The sequence below is a fragment of the Delphinapterus leucas genome, chromosome 7 (genome assembly GCF_059928025.1).
Source record: "Delphinapterus leucas isolate spDelLeu-1000000601 "Yukka" chromosome 7, BTC_Dleu_Yukka2, whole genome shotgun sequence".
Classification (NCBI taxonomy): Eukaryota; Metazoa; Chordata; class Mammalia; order Artiodactyla; family Monodontidae; genus Delphinapterus; species Delphinapterus leucas.
Genome location: NC_143135.1, coordinates 6,963,749 through 6,981,471, shown reverse-complemented (window position 1 = coordinate 6,981,471; position 17,723 = coordinate 6,963,749). Strand labels below are relative to the sequence as shown.

The 17,723-nt window shown below is 54.3% G+C and overlaps 2 protein-coding genes and 1 long non-coding RNA gene across 6 annotated transcripts; 2 read left to right on the top strand and 1 right to left on the bottom strand.

Annotated features, from left to right (window-relative positions):
• Positions 1 to 5,538: 5,538 nt before the first annotated feature.
• On the bottom strand, positions 5,539 to 17,318 carry LOC111184040 (uncharacterized). 3 transcript variants are annotated; one of them, XR_004024523.2, is made up of 3 exons: positions 17,116 to 17,318; positions 11,566 to 11,639; positions 5,539 to 6,834 (listed from the first exon to the last, which is right to left on the bottom strand). It is a non-coding gene; the product is annotated as an uncharacterized LOC111184040 (long non-coding RNA). The 3 variants fall into 3 exon arrangements; XR_016393761.1 differs by lacking the exon at positions 17,116 to 17,318 and adding an exon at positions 12,065 to 13,229; XR_016393762.1 differs by lacking the exon at positions 17,116 to 17,318 and adding an exon at positions 12,119 to 13,229.
• Positions 12,170 to 13,800, top strand: ZNRD2 (zinc ribbon domain containing 2). Of its 2 annotated transcripts, none has more exons than XM_022591481.3 (4): positions 12,170 to 12,592; positions 12,689 to 12,840; positions 12,973 to 13,057; positions 13,454 to 13,800. In XM_022591481.3, exons 1-4 carry the CDS (start codon positions 12,574 to 12,576, stop codon positions 13,795 to 13,797), a joined length of 600 nt encoding a protein of 199 aa, XP_022447189.2. In that variant the 5' UTR covers positions 12,170 to 12,573; the 3' UTR covers positions 13,798 to 13,800. The 2 variants fall into 2 exon arrangements, with proteins under 2 accessions (XP_022447189.2, XP_022447188.2); XM_022591480.2 differs by having other exon boundaries at positions 12,173 to 12,547.
• On the top strand, positions 14,703 to 16,230 carry FAM89B (family with sequence similarity 89 member B). Its single transcript, XM_022591482.3, has 2 exons — positions 14,703 to 15,007; positions 15,400 to 16,230. Exons 1-2 carry the CDS (start codon positions 14,708 to 14,710, stop codon positions 15,676 to 15,678), a joined length of 579 nt encoding a protein of 192 aa, XP_022447190.1. The 5' UTR covers positions 14,703 to 14,707; the 3' UTR covers positions 15,679 to 16,230.
• Positions 17,319 to 17,723: the final 405 nt, after the last annotated feature.

Here is a 17,723-nt window from a genome sequence, read left to right as displayed (position 1 = left end):
CCGGAACCCGCCGCCGCCGCCGCGCTGGGCCCGCTCCAGAGAGCCCTCACCTGGGACCGCTGGCCGCCCCGCCGGATTCCTCCGGGCGGGGCTGGAAGGCCCGCGCCCACCTCCGCCCGGCAGCATCAAAGTGGGAAACCGAGGCTGGAGTAGGAAGATGGGCCTTGCCCCAGGGTCGCGCGGATAGCGGGAGCAGGTGGGGCTGGAACCCACGCCCCTCAGCCCTGGCGCAGCCTCCCTTGCACATGTGGGGGTCTCACCACCCCGAAGTCACTTCTTATTAGTACTGGTCCACTCCCCCTGGAGGAGAGGACTCGAGGAGGGGGCACCCCTTAGCCAGGGCCCCAGCGGGGTCCCAGGAAGAAGCCCGCGGGGTCCAGAAAAGGAGCAGATGGAACAAAGCTTGAAATCCAGGTTCCCTGCCAACCCCCCTCTAAATGGCTTCCTGATGCCCACCCTGCCCCCGCCCCTTCGCCTTGTCTGGCCGGGCTGGTGGGGCTGGCTCTGGGCCTCAGACACTCTGGAATCGCCAAGGTCTGAGCTCAGGGCCTGGCCCCCTTCCCAGGCTAACAGCCGGGAGGAGGGGGGTGATGCTTGAGGGCCCCAGGGCTGGGGAGGGGCACAGCAGGGCCCCAGGGCAGGGGTTGGCAGGGGCTGGCGGGGGGGGCCTTGAGTTTGGTCAGGGCTGGAGAGGAGCCAGGCCTGTCCGCTAGTCTGGAAGGCAGGCCCTTGAGGGCTGCAGTGCCCTGGGGCCCAGGCCATATCCCGGGCACCTAGCCAGGAGACCCCAGGATTTGGTCTCTGACTCACAGAATTCAGCGGGGGTGGGTGTGACCAGGGCGCATCCAGAGTGGGACACAGACAAGTCAGGGTGACACTCTCTCTCCGAGGGGAACGGGGGCTGCAGGCTGACTGAGGGAAAGGGGCTTCAGGGACTTGCCTCCAGGCACACCCGTGCAAGGAACTCATGGTTTTCACTTTGAGGGTGGGCTCATTTGGGGGAACTGAGGGAGACTCTTTGGTGGACCCCTGCCCGAATTGCTCAGTGGGCTCAGACCCTGTTCACATAGACAGGTATTGCAGAGGTAGGATGGGGGCAATCCCATGTCCCCAGTGGGGCTGGGAGGGTGTGTAAGGGCTGCCCGCACACTCCCTCGGGGCTCTGGTCCCACACTGAGGCAGGGGGTAGTACTGAGTGCTCACCACTTGCCACGTGTAGGGCTGAGCATTTTCTAGTCATCTTTCCCCCATGCTCATCTGAACCTGGCCCTTGGAACACAGCATAAACAGACCAGGGTTAGAGTCCTAATCTCTCTGAGTCTCAGTTTTCTCACCTGTAAAATGGGGATCTATTCACTCAACAGACTAGGAACTTTCCGCGTGCTCCTGCTAACAAGTGGAACGAATCTCTGCCCTGCCGGGGCTTCTGTACTAGAGGAGACAGACATCTGACAAATCAATTCATACGTGGCTGAGGCTGGGACAGAGGCCGGTGCTGGGACAGAGACGACTAAGGAGCTGGGAACAAGAGAGGTGGTGGGACCTGGAGGTCCAGGAAGCCCTTCTGACAAAAGGACTTTTTTTTTTTTTTTTTTGCGGTACGCGGGCCTCTCACTGTTGTGGCCTCTCCTGTTGCAGAGCACAGGCTCTGGACGCGCAGGCTCAGAGGCCATGGCTCACGGGCCCAGCCGCTCTGCGGCATGTGGGATCCTCCCGGACCGTGGCACGAACCCGTGTCCCCTGCATCGGCAGGCGGACTCTCAACCACTGCGCCACCAGGGAAGCCCGAAGGGACTTTTGAGCCAGGAGCTGGAGAAGGAGCAGGAGTTAACAGCCAGGCGGTGGGGAGAGCCTGTAGGACGCCCGAGGAGTCGAGGGGCCTGTGTTGAGGAGACAATTTACACAGGGGCATGCGGAGTGAAGGGTAGGAAAGAGATTCATTTCTTCTAGGAGCTGAGAGAAGGCCAGCGGAGCAACGGGGTGGGGAGGTGGAGAGAGGGCATCCGGAGGCAGAGGCGGGAGGCCACGGTGAGGAATCTGAGTTTTATTTTCATTGCCATGGGGCTGTATCAGAGCAAGAGGGGGTGCTGATGCCATCGTCCCAGGAGAGAGGACTCGGCTTGGACGCAGTGGAGATGTGTTTGGGGAGTGGAATCTAGAGACTAGGTAAAGTGGAGGGTGCACAAGAGGCGGGTGGTGTGAATGGCTCCCAGGTGTTTGGCCTGAGCCCCTGGGTGGGTGAGGAAGGCGGCAGAAGAGAGGGAGACCTGGGGGAGAGTGTGGGGCTCTGTTTGCAACTTGCCAAGTTTGAGATGCTTGTGTCATCCACGTGGAGATGTCTCAATCCAGGGGTCTGGAGCTCAAACAGAATGTCTGCCCTGGAGACACAGACTTGGGGTCCTCCGCCTACAGGGGCATTTATGGCCATGGGAAAGGGTGGGCTCGCCTGGGGAGAGAAGAGGGCCCAAGGCGAACCAGGGAGGTCACGACTCCCAGATGAGAAAGAAGAGGCAGTGTCAGAAGTGACTTAGAAGGAGCAGCTGGAGGGAGCAGAGAGGAAAACCAGGAGTGTGATGCAGGAAGAGCCCAGAGGAGCGATTGGGAGGAGGGCACGGCCAAGGCTGTCTGATGCTGCTGAGAGTAGGATGGGGGGAAGGCAGCCCTTGTTGGGGGGCTGTTGAGGGGACTGAGCCACGGGGAGCCGTGAGGGCAAGCGGCACACAGTGAGTGCTCCATGAGTTTACCTACTGTCGGTGCCAAACTCCTCAGCTCATCAGGAACCCAGCAGTGGGCACCCTCCCGCGGGTGATGAACATTAACCTAAGTCTGCAGCCACCGGAGCTGGAGCCGGAAGGGGGGCTGCCCTGGGGAGCGGCGGCCTTCAGCACAATCCGGTGGGACCTGCCCTCGTGCAGCCTGTGGGGAGGGAGCTGCGGAAATAAATATTACCCCCGGTCTCTTCCTGTCCAGCTGGGCCCCCCAGGGGCCGAACCCCAAAGGAAGCCTGTGGGCAGGGGATGCTGGGGAGGGAACACAGCAGGCAAGGTGAGCCTCGAGGCATGAGGCAGGGCGGACAAGGATGCAGAGTGGATCTGCAGGGCTACTGCGACAGTCCAACGCAGGTAGTGTCCGTGGCCTGTGCAACTTTTCTCTCTGCATCTCCTGTGTCACCACACCCAGCCACCCCATCTTCCTTGAATCGACCAGCATGCCTCCTAGATGTGAGTTCTCCTGCAAGTCCAAGGAGACCATGACCTCTGTGGTCAGTCCAGATCACTTCTGTTGTCTAACGGGTCTCCCCACTGCCATTTCTGCCTGGCCCTGTCCCTCCTCCACCTGGTGCCAGAGTCACCTCTTAAAACCTAATTCCAGGGCTTCCCTGGTGGCGCAGGGGTTAGGAATCCACCTGCCAATGCAGGGGACACGGGTTTGAGCCCTGGTCCGGGAAGATCCCACATGCCGCAGAGCAACTAAGCCCGTGCGCCACAACTACTGAGCCTGCACACCTAGAGCCCGTGCTCCGCAGCAAGAGAAGCCACTGCAATGAGAAACCCGCGCAGCACAACGAAGGGTAGCCCCTGCTCGCTGCAACTAGAGAAAGCCTGCGCGCAGCAACAAAGACCCAATGCAGCCAAAAATAAAAACAAACAAACAAACAACCTCCCCTTAATTCCAGGGACTTCTCTGGTGGGGTAGTGGTTAAGACTCCGCACTCTCAATGCAGGGGGCCTGGGTTCGATCCCTGTTCAGGGAACTAGATTTCACATGCCACAACCAAGGAGCCCACCTGCTGCAACTACGAGCCAGCGCAACCAAATAAATTAATTAATTAATTAATTAATTTTAAAAAAACCAACAAAAACCTAATTCCAACCATGATCCTTCTTGGCTTAAAAAACCTCCAACAATTAATTTAAAAACAAAACAAAACAACAACAACAAAACTGTCCAGCAGCTTCTGTCTGCTCACCTGGGCCTGCAAGGTCCTCGGCGTGGCCTGATCCTTCATGTCTTGGGGTCCTGCCTCCAGAAGGCATTTCTCTAAAACAGCCATCCCCGGCCCTTTGGGTCACATCCCCGCTTTGTCTCCTGCTGGTCTTCAGCACAGCCTGAAACATTCTTCTTTGTGGGCTTGGTTACTTACGGTGCGTCTCACCGCCCTCTCAGGGAGGTACAACCTTGCCTCCAGATCCTAGTACAGGGCCTGGCAGGCAGAGGGTGCTGAAGTTGGCTGATTGACTGAATGGACTGAGACCACGGAACTCTGAAAGACGGAACAATTAGACTTGCATCATCTGGTGAGTAAGATGTGGGGATTGAACTTAAGCCGGCCTGATCCAAAACCTACACAGTGCTCCTGGGAGGGAGGAATGAGAGGGGTCCCACAAATGTCCTAAAGATAGGAGGGCAATGAGGGGCTTTGCTAGAATGTGGCAAGGAAGAGCCCTGGGACCCCAGCCCCGGGGAATGATCAGACTGCTTAAATGTTAGGGAAGGGTTCCTTTGTGCAGAGGGGTTCTTGAGGCTCAGAGATGGCAAGGGACTTGGCCAAGGTTTCATGGCTGGTTAACGGCAGAGCCAGAACCCAAACCCAGGGCTCCCAATGCCTCCTTAGGGGAACTGGCTGGACGAGGCAGCGGCAGCCTGCGTAAGGGAAGTTTCATTTCAGGAGGCAGCATAACACGGTGGTGGTTTTCTGGCATTCGATCTTCCTGCACCAGCTGTGTGCATTGGGGAAATTCTTCATCTCCCCTAGGCCTCCTTTCCTCATTTTTAGACAACGAAGCAAAGGAGCTGACATTCATGAAGCCTTGTTGGATGCTGGGCATATGGTAAGTCCTCAGTATATGTTAGCTCTTTTCATCATTATCTGGGTCTGGGGTCCACAGTGGGCTGTGGGTGGGAGCTGGCTGCCTGGGGGGAGGGGGAGAATAACATTGAAAGAGGGCTGACCATGCACCAGGCTCTGTGTCACCTCTCTGAGTTCTGAATGTCTTTGGGAAGCTTCTAGACTCTGAAGAAAGAAATGGCTCTAAGGGTTGTAGGTTCTAAAGATGACGGTTGGAAGTTTCAGAAGCCTGGAGGGGACCATTCTGCCCTGAAGCATGTCTCTCCAAAGACAATTTACTGAAAGTGACTGTCACTGAGCCCCTCTGTTGTGCCCCTACTGTGATGAAGGGCACTGAGAGATGGGATTGGAAAACACAATGAACCAGTCTTCATGCTTGATCAGTCAGAGAGGATCTTCAGCCCTGCCCCTCGTCTCCACCTTCCAAACCCAGGAAAAGTCCACTGGTGAGAATCCAGCTCTGGACGTGCGCTGACCAGATGGGGTCACAGCCCTGCCACATCCCAGCAGGGTGACTGTGACTAAATCTCTTAACCTGTCCAGGCTTCAGCTTCTCCATCTGCACATTGGGAGACATAACTCACAGACTTGTCCTGAGGATTAAAGGAGATAATTCAAGCTCTTAGTATAGTGCCCGGCCCCAAGAAAAAATACACCAAAAGTTGAGTATTATTATTTTTTTGTTGCTGTTTCTTTTTCTTTTTTTTTTTTTTTTGCGGTACGCGGGCCTCTCACTGTTGTGGCCTCTCCCGTTGCGGAGCAACAGGCTCCAGACGCGCAGGCTCAGCGGCCGTGGCTCACGGGCACAGCCGCTCCGCGGCATGTGGGATCTTCCCGGACCGGGGCACGAACCCGTGTCCCCTGCATCGGCAGGCGGACTCTCAACCACTGCGCCACCAGGGAAGCCCGAGTATTATTATTTTTGCTACTGTATCATCTAGTCCTTTCTTGTTTCCCAGAAACGTCAGGTCAATTCACATTGCAGTGAAAGACAAGAAGAAAAGTCGACCCCTTCCGGAGGCCTGTTGCCGTGATGATAAAATAATGCCAGTTACGATTTTCAGAGCCTCGGCTACACAGCATAGGCCACTCGTTGTCATGTGAACCTGACCCACCAGATGAGGCAGTCAAGTGGGACCTGTAACTGAGCTGTGTGTGAATATGCTGCTGTGGGGTGTGCTGTTACTCAGGGACAGGCCTAACTACTGCCACATCCACTGTGCCACAGGTAGGGACAGATGTTGGGCTGGCTCACATGAGGGTAGGGAAGGGTCCCACACTTCCCAAACAGCTAGTCTACCCATCATTACTGGTCTGAATGGGCTTTACCACCAGCACTTCTGAGACCTTCTATGTGCTTGCTCCCTTGTCAAGGACTATGATGGGTCTGAGGTTTTTTTGTTTAATTTTTTATATATTTATTTTATTTATTTGGTTGCGCCAGGTCTTAGTTGCAGCAGGCAGGCTCCTTAGTTGTGGCTTGTGGGCTCCTTAGTTGCAGCATGGGAACTCTTGGTTGCGACATGCATGTGGGATCTAGTTCCCCGACCAGCGATCGAACCCGGGCCCCCTGCATTAGGAGTGTGGAGTCTTTTTTTTTTTTTTAATTAATTTATTTTGGCTGCGTTGGATCTTCATTGCTGTGCACGGGCTTTCTCAGTTGCGGCAAGCGGGGACTACTCTTCGTTGCGGTGCGCTGACTTCTCATTGCAGTGGCTTCTCTTTGTTGCGGAGCACAGGCTCTAGGCACATAGGCTTCAGTAGTTGAGGCATACGGGCTCAGTAGTTGTGGCGCAGGGGCTTAGCTGCTCCGCGGCATGTGGGATCTTCCTGGACCAGGGCTCGAACCTGTATCCCCTGCATTGACAGGTGGATTCTTAACCACTGCGCCACCAGGGAAGTCCCGGGTCTGAGGTTTTACCTTACTTGCAAACACAAGTGAGCCTGCCACAGGTTCGTGCATGCTGGCAGAAGACAGGAGATTCCTAGGTCAGAGACAAAGGACCATTATTCATGGCACAGTAAATAGCATGATCATCAACATATTAACATCAGTCCTCTTGTCCCCAGGTCCCGTGGGGGTGGCACCAATGACCTAGATAGACTCCTGCACACAGTGGACTGTGGTATGGGAGAGGACGCTAAACTTAAGAACGCAAGTCTTTTCTAATGACTGCCCTTTGCACTGGAGGGAGATTCTGTCTCGATCTTCCATGGCTATTCACTGTACCAATATCCTTGAGAAGAGAGTCCAGGACAAAGGCAGTCACTTGCCTCGCTTGCAAAATGCGCAGAAACTCAAGAGGTCCCTGGAGAATTGTCTTACAGTAATATCCACCCCTCATTTCTACACTGTCTTGGCTTTGGGCGAATTTTCCCATGAGTTCACCACTCTGTTGGCAAATCTGATCGACAGAGGCTAGGACCAAATCTGTTCAATTTGTGTCATACAGCATTTAATTAAAGCTACTACCAACAGAACTACAAGCAGCAGGATGAAGCCAACTTGCAGTACTGACCTCATCCATGCCTCCCAGATGAACAAATCCATAAAGCATCATATCTACCTTAGAAAGCCAGGTGGCTCGCTCCTTAGTTCTCTGCATCAACCTTTCCACCTTGGCCCAGAAGGCATTCAGGAGAGCCTCAATTCACTGACCAAGGTTGCTATGGATGATGGATTTCTCCTGTACTTCTTCCTTGCAGACTAGAGTCTGTGCAATCAATATATCTGCTGTACCTGGATTAATGCTTCCAGCCATGAGCAAGAAGGTCCTTTTTCTCTGACCCAGGAGTCTCCTATCTTCTGCCAGCATGCATGAACCTGTGGCAGGCTAATGTGTTAGTTTGCAAGTAGGCTAAAGTCAAGGATAAATTTCAAGTCACTCTGTTTTCTGGAGAGAGACAAGTTAATGTGTGACTTCCACGTCAATCATGCAGTCTCAAGGGTACTAGTGGTGCTTCTGGGAAAAAACATGGCGCCCCCAAGTGGGACTTACATCAGCTAGAGGGGGCCCAGGTTGACAGTGCCTCCCTTCAAGTCCATAGGCCTTAGGGCTTCCAGCCCAATCCAAATAATTAAGTCTAGTCCTTGTTTTTGGAGGGCTTGGCTAAGGGCAGTTAGTCCTGTTTGCCCATGTCACCAGCCAGATGCCATTCATCTACTCCATGGCATGATTGAGTGGTGATAGCTCCAGGATTGGGCCTGGGATCTGTATCTGGAGGTGATGTTGTTGACAGGTATTTTATGTAGGAGGTACAGGAGCTGAGGCTACCCGCTGCTGCTTCCAATCTCTTGGTAAGGTTAAGCAGAATGGCAATCAAATCCAGGTCAGAACTGTCTAGTGGAGCATGGCAGACTCAGCAGTCAGTTAAATTTAAGTCACTTGAAATAGTTTGGGCGAGCTGGACCATGATGTTGTCCTCAGTGAAGAAGGCTCCAAGTGGTTTGGAAAGACAAAGACTGTAAGTGTCTTTCTTTCCCCCATTTCTCCCAGGGTCTGAGGTGTCCCTTCCCCAAGTGCCAAGGTTATTCTCCCTCCAGTGTCACAAAATCGATGTGTTCTATTCTAGTAGTTAGAACTTCACCTTTTTTCCAATCACCTCCTACTTACACTTTTCATCTGGAAGGGTCAGGTGCAAGAAGGACAAGGACATTTTTATAAAACATACAGGAGCCCACTATGTCCCCCACTCTACATGTAGGCCACTGTTCGGGGACTCAGAGAGAGAGGTGTGCGTGCCAAGCACTCCAGGTATTCTCATGATCTAGGACCGTGTCACTCAAATAAGAGAATCCAGGTGGTTGAGAATCCCCTAGGCCCCTTTCTGACTGGGCTATCTCCCGGAGTTGCACCAATCAGGCTGACCTGGGGTTGCTGTTAAGGGAAAGAGAGAAGCATTATGTCCAGGAATGGTGAACATGGAACCCTAAATTTTCAAAACCGGTCTATATAAACCCCACCCCTCTCATCTCAATCATTATGAAGGACATGGCCTAAATGAGATGGTCCCATCCTGGGGACAGCCACATTCAGTTACTGAACTGCTGTACTAAGGTGTGTGGACCAGGAGGGAGAGCCAGAAATCTCTTTGAGCTAATTTTTGAGGAGCTATTTCAGTGCTCAACAGTACCACATGCTTGTGGATGACAGGGAGGATAGAAGGATCACCAAATACCTAGACTATCAGCCCATTGTTGAGTGGCCTGAGATGAAAGGTGCACCATTGTTAGACTTCAATTGGTCCAGAAAGCCAAAAACAATTACACAGATTCGTCTCAAGAACCACAATGGGGTGACCAAAGTTGGCTGATTGGCCTGAAACAGTACCACTGTAACCTGAAAAAGTGTGAGACACCATCCATAGCCCCAGGAAGGAGTCAAAGGTCCCATGCATTCAATCTCTCAGGAGTGGGCAGGGGCAATGCCACATACACTGTAGCCTCCTCTTCACAGGACAAACAGATGAACTTTTGACCGGGATCACAAATCTGGCATGGAGTGGTGGCTTCTGCATCGGCAGCATAGAGTCCTTCACTTTGTGCCCACTCTGTGATGGTGGACATGTTGCCATATCTGGTATCATGATGGGTCCAGGCAGAAATGGAGACAATCTGGGCAGTGCAGGCTCGAACAACAGCTTGATTCATGTCGGTCTCATCAGAGAATGGGCCTTTAGCATGGGCATCTGCATAAGTGATCTAGAGAGTTTGATCAGCCACGATTTGTTTCCAGTTAGCTGAGAACATTGCCGTCCAAAGCCCTCTATTAGGCGGCAGGGTCCTGACATTATCTATCTCACATTTGGGGACTCCTTGACTCAGCAACCACAGCAACATTGCTTTCCAGCTGGAGCGGCAAGGTTCACACCCTTTGGCTGACCTGGGCTTGAGTTGGTCAGTCTTGCTAATGGTTTGGCAATTTTGTTGATCTTCTAAAGAACTAACTTTAAGGTGAGTTGATTTTCTCTAATCTATTCTAGTCTTCCTTCTGCTTGCTTTGGGTTTAGTTTGCTCTTTTTTCTAGTTTCTTAAGGTGGAAGATTAGGTTACTGAATCGAGACTTTTTTTTTTCTTTTAAATATAAGAATATACAACTATAAATTGCCCTCTAAGCACTGCTTTGGCTGTATCTCACAAGTTTTGTTATGCTGTGTTTTCATTAATCTCCAAGCAGTTTCTAATTTCCCATGTGTTTTCTTCTATGACCCATTAGTTATTTAAGAGGGTGTTGTCTAATTTCCACATATTTGTGAATTTCCCAAATTTTCTTCTTTTACTGATTGCTAATTTCATTCCACTGTGATCTGAGAACATACTTTGTATTATTTCAACCCTTTTAAGTGTATTGAGACTTGCTTTATGGTCTAACATATGGTCTGTCCTGGAGCATGTATATTTGAGAAGAATATGACCTGCTGTTGTTGGGTGGAGCGTTCTATAGATGTCTGTCAGGACTTGGGCTTGACTTGCACAGCCGTGACTTTTATTAAAAGGAGACTACCTTGATAGAGGGTATTTCTGTCCCCCTGTCATAATAATGTCTCATTTTCGCCTTGTTTTAACAGAAGAGCTAGGAGTGTTTTCTAGGGCAGTGGAGCTGATCACAAGAATTTATCTAGATTTCTTTGGGGCACCTGTAGCAGTACTGTAAACCTAAAGTAAGACAATAGGAGCCCAAAGAGTAATAAATGCCTCATCTATGGTTTCCTATGGGAGTTTGTCTCAAGGAAATTTCCCGGAAGAGGGATAAAGCTCCCTTATAGCAGCCAAGACCCATTAGGGGGGAAAAGCTGAGACCTTTTACTGTCATCTCAGAATAGATATAAGATTCGCATGATAGCCTGTAGAAAGGGCTGAGCTGTAAGATGACCCAGCTGTTGCCATTCTTCCTTACCAAGCATCACATGCCCTGCCCCTCCTCTCCCAAGTGAGCCAGCAAAGTTCTAATGATTCATCTATTTTTTTGTCCATACCAGTAATGAATTTCCCTCCATTCATGTTTAATATGTGTGTGCATCTCTGTAAATACTGCCTGAAAGGAGGTGGAAACTTCTGTACTCCCAGGATGAGTCTTTTTCTTTTTTCTTTTTTTGGCTGCATTGGGTCTTTGTTGCTGCACGTCAGGATGAGTCATTGGTTGTTACAATGGGGCAGACCTGGACTGTGAGGCGCTACCTTTCCACTCCCAAACCCCACCCAGAAGAGAGTAGTTGTCATGAGGAATAAATGAAAGGGAGTAAATGGGAGGATGAGTGTAAGGATCTTAGTTGGTGTCAGACAGGATAAGCTGCTGAGTGGATATGGGCCATTATGATGACACAGAAGGGTGCATCGAGGAATTCGGTGGGGGGTGGGGCGTGCTGGGAGCTGAAGATAGTAAGGACCCGAAGGGTCTGTGCATATAGGCTAGAGGCCAAGAGTGCCTAGTCATTTTGGCAGAACTGACCTGGTGTCAGGCCCTGAGTCAGGTACACTGCTGCCCAAGAGGCTGCTGGTAGATGGACAGAGTGACGTGGGGCACAGGGCTCTCCAAGGAAGCAGGAGGCAGGAAGAGTCAGAAAATGTAAGCTCCAGGGAGTCTATGTTGGAGGAAGATGGGGCAGAAGGAGGGTACTCTATCTTCAGGTAAAACTGAAAGCATGTGCTGCCAGTCAGAGAAGGAGATTGCCGATGAGATCACGGGAGTCTAAGTCCTAGCTCCTTCTCCACTGACCTGGTGTACTGCCTTGAGGCACTGCAGGCTGCACATCTGGGGACTGCTGCCTGCTCCACCTGGCTTCTTCAAACCTACAAAGAGAAGAGGTGTATGGAAAAAGAACAAAGAGGAAAAAAAAAACCCACCAAGGCCAATGGTCAGGGAGCACTAGTAATTTTAACAGCAACGCACTCAAGAAGAGCATAACGGTCACAGGCATGTGTAATAAACCCCTCATCCCCACCCTCCAGCATGTATCACTCAGTTGCGGCTGGAACCGAAACTGCGCATGCCCAGCACAGCGATTTCCACCCCCCCCCCCACCCGCGGTCAGCTGGCTTTCGCGGGTTCAAACTTCAACAAAACAAAATGTCTTCTTAGGGGCTGACTTTGAATCAGTCCCAGGCCTTTGGGTGGGGAAGATAGGGGGTGGGCAGACTGTAACACCGAACGTGCAGAAGGGGAGGGGTCTTGAAATAAGCTGAAAGGCAGCGAGAACGATCGCCGCCTGGCCTGCCTTGCCAGTTGAAGTGAGAAGGGAAGGACTGAGGCCCGAGGAGGCTCCACGCACGCGTAAAGGGCCGTTTGTTATCCAGGGTGTTGTGATGTTGCCACTGCCCCGCCTGTCCCGGGTCCTGCCAGTGCGGAAAGGGAAACTCCAGGGGAGGCGGAGGCCAGCGGAGATTTCTCAAGCCAACCACTCCCCTCCCTCCGCGGCGGGCAGGAAGAGCGACTCTGCGCAGCCACTTCCGGGCCCTGCGACTTTGAGCTGTATGATCACGGAGACGCCCCTCCTCAGGCCCGGCCAGTCGAAAGTTCTTGTCCACAGGCTCCCACCGAGGGGCACACCAATGGGACAGGGTCTAGTCTGCGGCAGACACGCCCCACTCTGGGCATCGCTACGTCGGAGCACACAGAGCGTCATTTCCGCCCTCATCCTCGGCCCCACACGGAGGGGGCGGAGCCAAGCGGAAGGCGCGCGGCTTGTGCGTCACTTCCGGTGAGTCTAGCGGCGACAACGGTAACATGGCCCTGAACGGCTCTGGTGAGGACTTGGGCTGCGGGGGTTTGTGGCTGCGGGTTGCGGGATGCAGCCTTCTTCGGCAAGACCCCCCGGCCCCTTGTGCCTCTCTTCCCCCAGAAGTCGACGACTTTTCCTGGGAGCCCCCGACCGAAGCGGAGACGAAGGTGCTGCAAGCGCGGCGGGAGCGGCAGGATCGCATCTCCCGGCTCATGGGCGACTACCTGCTGCGTGGTTACCGCATGCTGGGCGAGACGTGCGCGGACTGCGGGGTGAGGAGAGACTCGGGACGTGGGATCCAAGATGGGGCCGCGGACCAGGCCACACGGCCCTTGACCAGCGCTCCCCTCTGGACCCCATCGCCCGGCGTCTCACTCCTGCCCCGTGTGCTTTCTGGCCCCTAGACGATCCTCCTCCAAGACAAACAGCGGAAAATCTACTGCGTGGCTTGCCAGGAGCTCGACTCAGACGTGGACAAAGATAATCCGGGTGAGGTGTCGAGTGTGCTTGGTGAAGAAGTGTGGTGAGAGAGGCTCAGGAACAGTAGGTGGGAGGTGACAGTGGTATTTGTGGGTGAGGCGGGGGTGAGTTGCTTTTTCCTTTCAGCTCTGGAAAGAACCATTCATTCAGTAAGAGCACCAAGCACCTACCGTGTGCCAGAGATCATGGAGAGTCTGAGCTTATTAGGCATAGTTCTGATGAGAGAGATGAAGCAAGGGCATAAATAACTCTGATACAAAGAAGAAAATGGATAAATTGCCTTATACTGGGGCAGGGAAAACATCTCAACTAGAGAGAGAGCAGAACAGTAAAGAGTAGGGAAGTGGCTCAGGGCTGAGGTGAGCCAGGTATCCTGACCATTCCACCGGCTTTTTCCTCTTTTAGCTCTGAATGCCCAGGCTGCCCTCTCCCAAGCTCGGGAGCACCAGCTCGCCTCTGCTTCGGAGCCCCCCTTGGGCTCTCGGCCTGCCCCTCAGCCCCCAGTACCCCGTCCAGAGCACTGTGAGGGAGCTGCAGCAGGGCTCAAGGCAGTCCAGGGGCCGCCCCCTCCTGCTGTGCCTCCAAATGCAGATGTCGTGGTCTGCACACAAGAGGCTCTCCTGCAGAAACTGACCTGGGCCTCAGCTGAGCTGGGCTCTAGCACCTCCCTGGAGACTAGCATCCAGCTGTGTAGCCTTATCCAGGCTTGTGCTGAAGCTCTGCGCAGCCTGCAGCAGCTGCAACACTAAAGAACCCCTCCTGAGAAAATCCCTGTAGAAAAACAGCTGTTCCTCTTGTGTGATTTTTTCTTTTCTTGGTTCTGAGTGTGCATGTAAGCCCCAGCTCTGCTCGTCTTTTTCCTACTTTTGGCCTCTCATGCTATCACAGTCTGGTCTCCTTGATGCCCTGAGAGATGAGTTGGGCTTGTTTCTGCTCAGTTTCCCCACTCAAAGGATGAGGCGGGAGAGGACTATGTGATACTTTTATTCTGATGAGGAGGCCACAGCCTCCTCAAAAGCAGAAACAGGCGTCGATCTCTAAAGGAACCCTGCAACCTCCTCAGCCATCCAGTGCTCATTCCCCACCCTTGAGTGAGATTTGGGGTTCCAGTCCCCTTGGTAGCTTCCCCTCCTTACCCCGAGCATCCCGACGCCATCATCCTGTCCCACCTCAGGCCCAGACCAGGTACTCAGATACTGACAGGGTGTCAGTCAATTAGGGATCAATTATGGACTTATCCTCAGTCTCCTGACCACCCCCCCCTTTTAAGATCCTTGAGAGTTATAATAAGGCAGAATAAATAATTAAAGTGTTGTGTGTGGGGGTGGAGAACCGCGAAAGAACCGCACGCTCCGCTTTTGCCCTCTTCCCTCACCCCTTTTTCCTGCTCCCCTTCTATTGGTGGCCAATTGCCTGTTCTCTGCTCTCTGCGACCTGGGGCAACGTGGGCGCATCAGCCGTTGCCCTTTTAAGAGAGGCCCTGCCCACACGGAGGGGTGGGCAGGGGGCGGAGTCGGAGGAATCGGGTAGGAACAAAGCACTCCCTGCGGGCGGCGGCTGGGCTCGGCTGGCGGGGCCGCGGGGTGCGGGGCCTGCGGGCGGCGGCCCGGGCGGAGCGTTGGAGGGAAGGAGGCGGCATCCTCCTCTGCCGGTCCGGCCATGAATGGGCTGCCTTCGGCCGAGGCGCCAGGCGGCGCGGGCTGCGCCCTGACCGGTCTTCCGCCGTTACCGCGCGGCCTCAGCGGTCTTCTCAACGCGAGCGGAGGCTCGTGGAGGGAGCTGGAGCGCGTCTACAGCCAGCGCAGCCGCATCCACGATGAGCTGAGCCGGGCCGCCCGCGTACCGGACGGGCCCCGTAACGCCGCCGGCGCCGCCAACGCGGGAACTGCCGCGGGTCCCCCCGGCCCGCGTCGCCCTGTTAACCTCGACTCGGCGCTAGCGGCGCTGCGCAAGGAGATGGTGAGTAGCCTTGCCTCGGTCAGCTGGGCGTTGCGGGGTGATGGGGGCTGCCGCCGAGCTTGAGGGTCCTGGGGCGGGGCGGAGTACATAAGGCAGCGCGCTATCTGGGTCTAGAGGATTGGCAGAAGCCGGTTGGGTTAGAGGGGATATGGTAACAATAATTAGTTACCGTTTATGGTAATAGTTACTATGTATTTTTAAATGCCTTACTAGTGTTATTTCATTCTATTCTGCTAGATAAATGTCCCCATCTTGCAGATAAGGGTCAGTGGCTTGCCTAAAGATTCAAAGCTTGTAGATGGCATCTGATGTCCACAAAAGCCTGTGCTTGGGAAGACTGGCTAGGGGGGTGGCTTCGACCCCAACCCCAGCCCACTCTCAGTCTTTTGCAGGTGGGCCTGCGGCAGCTGGACATGTCCCTGCTGTGCCAGCTGTGGGGCCTGTATGAGTCGATCCAGGACTATAAGCACCTGTGCCAAGACTTGAGCCTGTGCCAGGACCTGTCATCCTCCCTGCATTCAGACAGTTCCTACCCACCTGATGCTGGCCTATCTGATGATGACGAGCCTCCTGATGCTAGCCTGCCCCCAGACCCGCCACCCCTCACTGTGCCCCAGACGCACAATGCCCGAGACCAGTGGCTGCAGGATGCCTTCCACATCAGCCTCTGAAGAGCTAGGGTGGTAGGGGGCATGTACCCATGCAAAAGGCTCAGAAACTCACCCCTCAGCAAGTATTCAGACTATAGTGCCTGCTTTCCCCCATACCACCTCACCTCACAGGAGGAGGGCAAGGCCTGGGCCCCTTGGGAGCAAAACGGCCTACCTTCTCTCTCCTGTCTTGGGTTAGCTGGCACTGGGGCAGGTACCTGGGCTACAGCCTCTGCCCATGGCACTGGACCTTCACTTCTCCCACATGTGTGTACTCCAGCTTGGCCGACCTTCAGTCTGGCGGTGGGGTCCAAAGCATCTAGCACTCCCCTTGGCATCTCTGTGACTGAGATGAGTGCCTGGCTCCTATCTCTTCACCTTTTGCTGCTATTGGCAGCTGCTGGCTCAGGGGCATCCCACCTCTGGTCCCTGGGTTCCACGGCCCTAGACAAGGGCTCTCCAGGACCCATTCCTGCACCACCCACGGCCGGGAGGGCCAAGGCTCCGCGCTGGATATTTAAGTTTAGGGGCCAGCCTCCTGGGCGCATAGATAAATAAATAACTGTCTCAGCATTGTTGTGTTCTGACTGCCTGGCTCAGGGGCGGGAAGATAAGCGGCGATTCTGTAAAGTGCTGCCCCGCGCTCCGCCAGCAGGTGGTGCCCGAGACCCCGAGTTGGAAGACGCTCGGCGGTGCCAGGGTGCGAACCCTCGCTCCCCGGGCAGAGTCGCCGATCTGCCGATCGTTCCAAGCTGCCCCAGCTTGGTCCCGTGGTTGGTTGTGTGAGTGCGGGCGAGTCACTTCCCCTCTCTGGCCGGAGGCCTGGAGCTCAACGCCCCTCCCCACTCGCTTTGGGCTTTCCTGGCCGGCCGGGAAGGAAAGAGAAGGAGCCGCCCTTCTCGAGGAGAGAAACTTTCCACCCCGAGTGGGGGCGGGGTTGGGGCGGCACAGGAAATGGGTGGGCCTGGGCTGGCGGGCCGGGCCGAGGGGCCCTAGGCGAGAGAGGGGAGGGCGCCTCCTGGAAGGGCCTGGGACGAATGAGTGACCTATAGGCGGGAGAAAAGAGTTGCAGAGGCAGAAGGGGCGTGAAGTCGCAGTGCTCCAGGCCTCCCCAGAGGCCAGACAAGCCCCGGAGGGGAGATGGGGGCAATCCTCTGGGCTTGGATGCATGAGACTCCCAGCGGCGTCAACACCCGCATTCTATGCCTGGCTTCACCTCAACAGCACCTGGGACTTTCAGGGTTGTATGTAAAAGGCTTTCTCTTACAGAGGAAACGGAGAACCGCGATGCTGGGTCTAGGAGCTAAACCCGGTGTCAGGTTCCCTTCCCTCCCCCAAAGAAGCCTGAACATTTGCGAATGGTGGGTGCTAAGGCTTCCACACACACGCACAATACCCCACAGCTTCCTGAAACGAAGAGAAGAGGAGAGGACCTCAAAGTTGCGCACTTAGGCTTACCGGCTGCTCATCCCCATGCCTCCTGGACACAACTCAACTGACACTCCTGGCAGATCAGACGTCCTGTTCAAACCGAGTATTTATCAAGGACCAGGCTTCTGTCCATTCGCAAACCTAGCAGAGCGTTCACACTGGCAGACGGAACAGGCTGATGTGCTGCCCTATGGCAGTTCTTGTAGCTCTGCGCCTGACACCTGCAGCGGCTCATTACCAAGCAGGCAGCCGGGCGGGCTGGCGATAAGGGCTCTAATCTAGGTGTGAACAGAGCGGTTAACGCCCCGGGGCAGGCTTCCCAGGGGAGGGAGAGTAAACACACACACACCCGTCCATGATAACGGATTTCATTTAATAAAACCGGCAAAATCAGCCAGGTTCTACACTAATGCTTTCCAAGGTTTCATTCTCAATGATGTTGTAAAAGATGGAACTGTAATTATCCCTATTTCACTGAGGTGAAAACTGAGGCTCAGAGCGTTAGTACTTTGCCCAAGGTCACACGCTTGTTGGAAGTCATCTGCTTGTGGGATGTTGGGACCACCTTCCCACTTGACAGCTGGAGAGTCAGGTTCTGAAACTGGCAAGTGGGTGCTGCCCACAGGTAGGGCTAC

Bases quoted from the DNA above. Each gene is read 5' to 3' on its own strand.
- ZNRD2 (XM_022591481.3), top strand. The intron at 12,841-12,972 runs GTGAGGAGAGAC...TCTGGCCCCTAG, and splicing joins AGACGTGCGCGGACTGCGGG to ACGATCCTCCTCCAAGACAA. The intron at 13,058-13,453 runs GTGAGGTGTCGA...TTCCTCTTTTAG, and splicing joins CGTGGACAAAGATAATCCGG to CTCTGAATGCCCAGGCTGCC.
- FAM89B (XM_022591482.3), top strand. From the start codon at position 14,708: ATGAATGGGCTGCCTTCGGCCGAGGCGCCAGGCGGCGCGGGCTGCGCC. The intron at 15,008-15,399 runs GTGAGTAGCCTT...AGTCTTTTGCAG, and splicing joins CGGCGCTGCGCAAGGAGATG to GTGGGCCTGCGGCAGCTGGA.